This window comes from Citrus sinensis, chromosome 5, assembly GCF_022201045.2.
Source record: "Citrus sinensis cultivar Valencia sweet orange chromosome 5, DVS_A1.0, whole genome shotgun sequence".
NCBI classification, from domain to species: Eukaryota; Viridiplantae; Streptophyta; class Magnoliopsida; order Sapindales; family Rutaceae; genus Citrus; species Citrus sinensis.
In genome coordinates, this window is record NC_068560.1 from 21,130,818 (window position 1) to 21,136,112 (window position 5,295).

Here is a 5,295-nt window from a genome sequence, read left to right on the forward strand (position 1 = left end):
GTTCTCTACAATGAGAGAGTGATATGATAATTAATGACAACCGGGAATCTAAATGCCCACAACTATAATATGAGTCATTATAGAGTTATATAAATTTATTTTTTAAAAACTGAGGTGGTATAAATCTATTAATTGAATGGAATATAAAATAATAAATATATATATTATGTGGATTAGGAATATTTAATCGTATTAATTTAATCATGCCACATCAGTTTGTTTAAAATAAATTTATACAAAAACTTATAATTTTTATTATCTGTTCTTATAACACCATTCAAATCAATTGAGCGGAGTTAAAAAATTTACAGTGATTTTCAAACCACTGCATCGCTTAAGATGAAATTTTAAAATTCAATTTGGTACTTCAAATCTCACCCCAACCTCAAATTATTTACAAGAGATGATGACATATGGGAGACTTGAATCCAAACCAATCCTATTTAGTCACCATTCAATGATTGATGATGAAGAAAAGCTTTTATATTGTGTTTACTTACCAAATTAAGGAATTAGAATAATTAACAATATTTACTTCGCAAAATAGAGTCAGAAATCATAATAAGAATTGTAGAGTCCACCATAATTTGGAAATGAGGAAAGGTTGGGAATGAGTCTCCCATTCCTCATTCCCCTAATTGAGCATTTTGCCCTCCCAAAAATTGAAAATACCACTTTGTCCTCATTTATAATTAATTAATATATTATTATAATTAATTAATTAATATAAAATAATTAATTAATTAATATAATAATTATTAATAATTATAGTTTCTGAATAAATAATCATAATAATTAATATATTATTACTATTAATTAATATACTATTTAATAATTATTAATAATATTATTAACTAATTAATATACTTGATGAGGACGACGACGATGATTATTATTATTATAATTAACTATAGACATTTTAATAACTTGAAATAATTCAACTTATTTCAAGTCTGATTTCAAGATAAAATAAATCTATCAATGGGATTCTAGCCCATTCCTATTCCAATTCTTGCAACTCAAGTAAACAACTTATTCTTATTCTCATTTATCATTCCCATTCCAGTTGATTCCGATTGCAGCCTATCTGACAAGTAAATGCAGAATTAGTGTTTATAAATTACCTAACTGAATCATTTGGGATCACTGAGTTAAGAATTCATCTGGGTCAAATGATTCTAGTAATGCGGACACACACTAACGCTTGCTTTACAATTTCCTCGAATTTTGTTTAATTTTCCTCCACTGCAAAGTTCGTCGTCTTGTCCATTTTACTTGAATATTCTCCACTTTGGTATCAATTAGCACAAGACTACAAGAGACTTGACTGGATTTACAAACTTGCAACAAGAGCAATATTTATTGAATCTAGCAATCTGGAGCAATTTGCTTCACAAACAAAGAAACAAAGAAACACTACTAGAAGCAACTATGCAGTAAATGGTTCAGAAACACAAAACCTAGAGTTGCTGAAAATGGAGAGAACAATTATTATCTGAGTAAAGAAGCAAAACAACTAAAACCTAGCTTTGCCAGCTTTCATGGCACGCAGCCTTTCAGTAATTACTGCATCATGCAGCAGTTCCACAACTCCCATGGATCAATTCCAAATTTAGGAGTTCAAAAAACCAAGGGATATGAAGCAACAGATTATTGGCGATTAAAACTTTAGAAAGAAACGGGTGTCTGATAAGCTTCTACCTTCACTTTTGCAGCAACCACTGCATAATGTCCTTTCGTAGAACTCCATCAAACCCATTCCTATTGTAGTTCAAACTCAACATATCAGATCCATTTGTCTGAAGATGCCTATACTGGATTATGGTTCCAGCAGGCCTTGGATGCCGCATCATCATGGCAATGGTAGAAAAGGGTGGTTTAGGCCATATATTTTTTGATGAGCTAAATAGATGTCTATCTGATTCCTTGTTTCTAGATGTTTGGACTCCAGGAGTTTTTGGATTCGGAGACTTCATTCCATGGTTGGTCATGCTCATGCTCGGGCCATGCGGTCTCTCAGGGGGACCACGTATCTGGGCAGATGGTTTCATTCGGTCAAGCCAACGTAGAATCCAGTTACCAACATTTCTACCAACTTCTATGTCTCTCTCTTGTATGTTCTTGTGAAACTTGAGTGCAACGTCAAAGACAGCGCGTAGTCGACTGTGGAAAAATCAAGGAAGAATGAAAGTCAGTCTTCAACACCAAAGATAGTTCCAAGTTGGAGGAGTATTTAATTTGTTATTATTGAAAACAATGGTAGAAATAACAGTAGTTCCCAGCTAGTAATTGACATTACAGCAGAAGGTAAACAGTACAGTGAAATCCAATGAGCCACCCAGTGGGAAGAATGCAATGCTCAGGCAGGACTGTGGTCAGCATCACACTAAGTCTCTTAAGAGTGAAGGATGTCCAATTATTGGTTTCATAATGCATACTAAATCAATTCAAGTATTGAAATAATTAACTAATTCAGAATTTCCATTTTATGCAGAGGCTTTCATGAATAATTACAACTAGATTGGAAGGATTCTGGAGTGAAATTACGTGCTCGGGAACCTACTGTCATGAAGTTAATAAAATCCTACTAATAAAATCAAAATACAATGGCTCATAAAAGAAAAGCACAGAAGAACTTTACGCTATCATTTCAAAACAGTCTCTTTGAACTAAACAAGAATACAGCTAGGATCTCCAGATATGGACATGAATACTTGTGCTTCTCCAAAATTTCCATACCACCTAATGAGAGAGAGCAATGTAGGAATGTGCTCATAATTAGTTCTGGTATCTGAGCGTTATAGCTTGATTGGATAACAAGTCCACAGGAATACACATGAGACTGTCTATCTGCTTCTCTTAAAAGTACTACAACTCTGACATCAAGGGGTTGCATGATGGCAAAACAACAAACACGTTTCATAAAATTCCATTTAAAAGTTTGGCATCACAAATCTAAAAGGTAAGTTGGTTCAAATCCCATAATGGGGACCCAGACAAAACTAATAGGAGGTTATGTAAAACTTAGAAATAAAAATTATGCACCAATCTAGAACTAGAGAATGCAGGTTGCAGTTGCAGATATTCAAGGATCAAGTGAGTTCATAGTTATTATCTATTTGGCGAAAACTTTTCTTAATCTTTAAAAGATTGGCTTAGCTCCATAATTGGTTAAATCACAAATTCTGCAACCTAGCCTATCCAATATGTCATAAGATCACAGATTTAGAAGCTGATTTTATTATGATATGCACAGGGTCTTTCTAAGTCGGAAAGGGAAGAATAATTGCTTTCACGGAAGAGCTCAGTGGTCTCTCATATTGCATATGATATCAAGTCAATGTGAACTATTCACATCAGTTTACATCCAACCTGAAGTAGAAGTGTCAGGACGCATGATGAACTAGTAGAAGGACCATACTAAAGTTTTTCCTTTCATATTCCTATACTTTTAATCCAAATAAAATACAGATAGCTACTTTGTTATAGCTGTATTCAAACACATATTTGACCTCTGTACAATTAAACTTCAATGAAACTCATTAGATTGGAACCAATAAGTTTGTTGGGACAGCAAAAATGAGGCACACTCAAAAGTAAAAAAGTAGAATACAATAGCTACATCTAACAAGAAAACTTCCATTTTAAGAGAATAAGAGATAGTCTAGTGGCATGGTGCTCACACAGAAAATTCAGACCATGAATGACAATTTATGAACCACCAGCAAAGTAACTTTTCAAAGAGATGATTAATACATAGGCAAAGACAGGCCATCATAGTTGTGGACTTTCCAAAGAGATGATTAATAAATAGGAAAAGACGGGCAATCATAATTGTGGACATATAGTCTAAGATAATCCCATGTCGCAGGATGCATTGCTGCAACATATTTAGTTCAGATTTGACATAATCAACTCCACACAATCCATCAAAATCCTATCGAAGAGGCGTAAGAAGGTGGAAATTTCAGCTAAAAACATTTTCGAATAAAGAGAAATAGAAGAAAGAACAGTGAAATAGGTAGTGAGAGAATAGAGAATACAAGGGAAGAGCGAGGAGAAATTCTATGAATCTATGATCCCAAAACAAAACCAAAATCCAGACAATACCTCCCAAAAGAGCACATGCTTTTATGGTTTTTGATAGCATAGGATTACTCCCAAAGGAAATACATAAGTACTTAGGAGATGCCACAAGGATAGCTCACGTCAGTTGCCTCCTATATAGTTACTCCATAGTTAAGATAACACAACACTAGTTTCTATAAGGGAAGCCTGGTTTACTTTCACTGCGATATTTAACATGAGTAGACAACAACACTAATATCTTGCTAAACTTTCAAAATTAGGTTTTCAGGATCTTTTACACATTTGTCATTTTATTTGTTTCACCCTCTCCCCCATTCTAAGAAAACCTAAAATTTTGGTTCCTTCTATCAATCGCCTTTGCTAATAAGCCGTTCTCTGTCTGGCCAAGCTAGTAGTAAGCCACATGATTACTCCAAGAAATCAATTCCTAGCCACAACAAAACTCCATTACTCTCCTCTGCTCTGTTACATTAGATCTTTAGCAAGCATCAATAACCAAATTCCGAATAACACACACTATCATACAGTTAAATCATCTTACCAAGATCAACCTTGAAAAATATCATAAAACCGCGAAACAATGCAACACCACCATCATCATAATCCTCTTTTGAGTCCAAAATCACCAGCTCTTATCGTCGTGCATAGCTACGGAACCCATTAGTGAAAATTAACACTTGGACTACCCAGCTTAATTAATTAATTAATATAATTGAAAATGCCCATTCCCAATCTGTGACCCATCCGCTAATAACCCTATTGATAGCTGACCCATCAAGCTACAAATGAATCAAAATCAAACTCCAAACAAAATGAAATAATCAAATAATAATAAGAACGACGGTAACACATATATACCGGTGAACAAATTGGCGAATCCGAGGGCGCTTAGGGCTGATAACGCGACGCTTAATCCTCAAAGCAAGCCTGTAAGTCCGCTTCAGTCCCAAGAAATACGCTGTTCCCAATGTGATCTCCCACAGCACCATTCTCTCTCTTTCTAGAACTCTCTATCTCTCTCTGAGTCTCTCTCTGTGCGTCTATTTATGAACTTTTTAAAAAAAATTATATATTTATTTATTTTGTATATTTTTTAATAATATTTTGATGTTTCTTTTCTCCCAAGTAAAATCTATGGATTCTTTTATTCAAGCCGCCGGAAATTTCGATCCTGGTTTACCCATCCCGCTCGGTCTTGAGAGCTCA

At 34.3% G+C, this 5,295-nt stretch overlaps 1 protein-coding gene across 1 annotated transcript; it reads right to left on the reverse strand.

The window, feature by feature from the left end:
• Positions 1–1,328: 1,328 nt before the first annotated feature.
• On the reverse strand, positions 1,329–5,295 carry LOC102613629 (uncharacterized). Its single transcript, XM_006471465.4, has 2 exons — positions 4,948–5,295; positions 1,329–2,163 (listed from the first exon to the last, which is right to left on the reverse strand). The coding sequence occupies exons 1-2, from the start codon at positions 5,076–5,078 to the stop codon at positions 1,704–1,706; spliced, it is 591 nt and encodes a 196-aa protein (XP_006471528.2). The 5' UTR covers positions 5,079–5,295; the 3' UTR covers positions 1,329–1,703.

Coding starts and splice junctions, on each gene's coding strand:
- LOC102613629 (XM_006471465.4), bottom strand. CDS start 5,078: ATGGTGCTGTGGGAGATCACATTGGGAACAGCGTATTTCTTGGGACTG. Junction 2,164..4,947: donor ATTCGCCAATTTGTTCACCG/GTATATATGTGT, acceptor ATTTTTCCACAG/TCGACTACGCGCTGTCTTTG.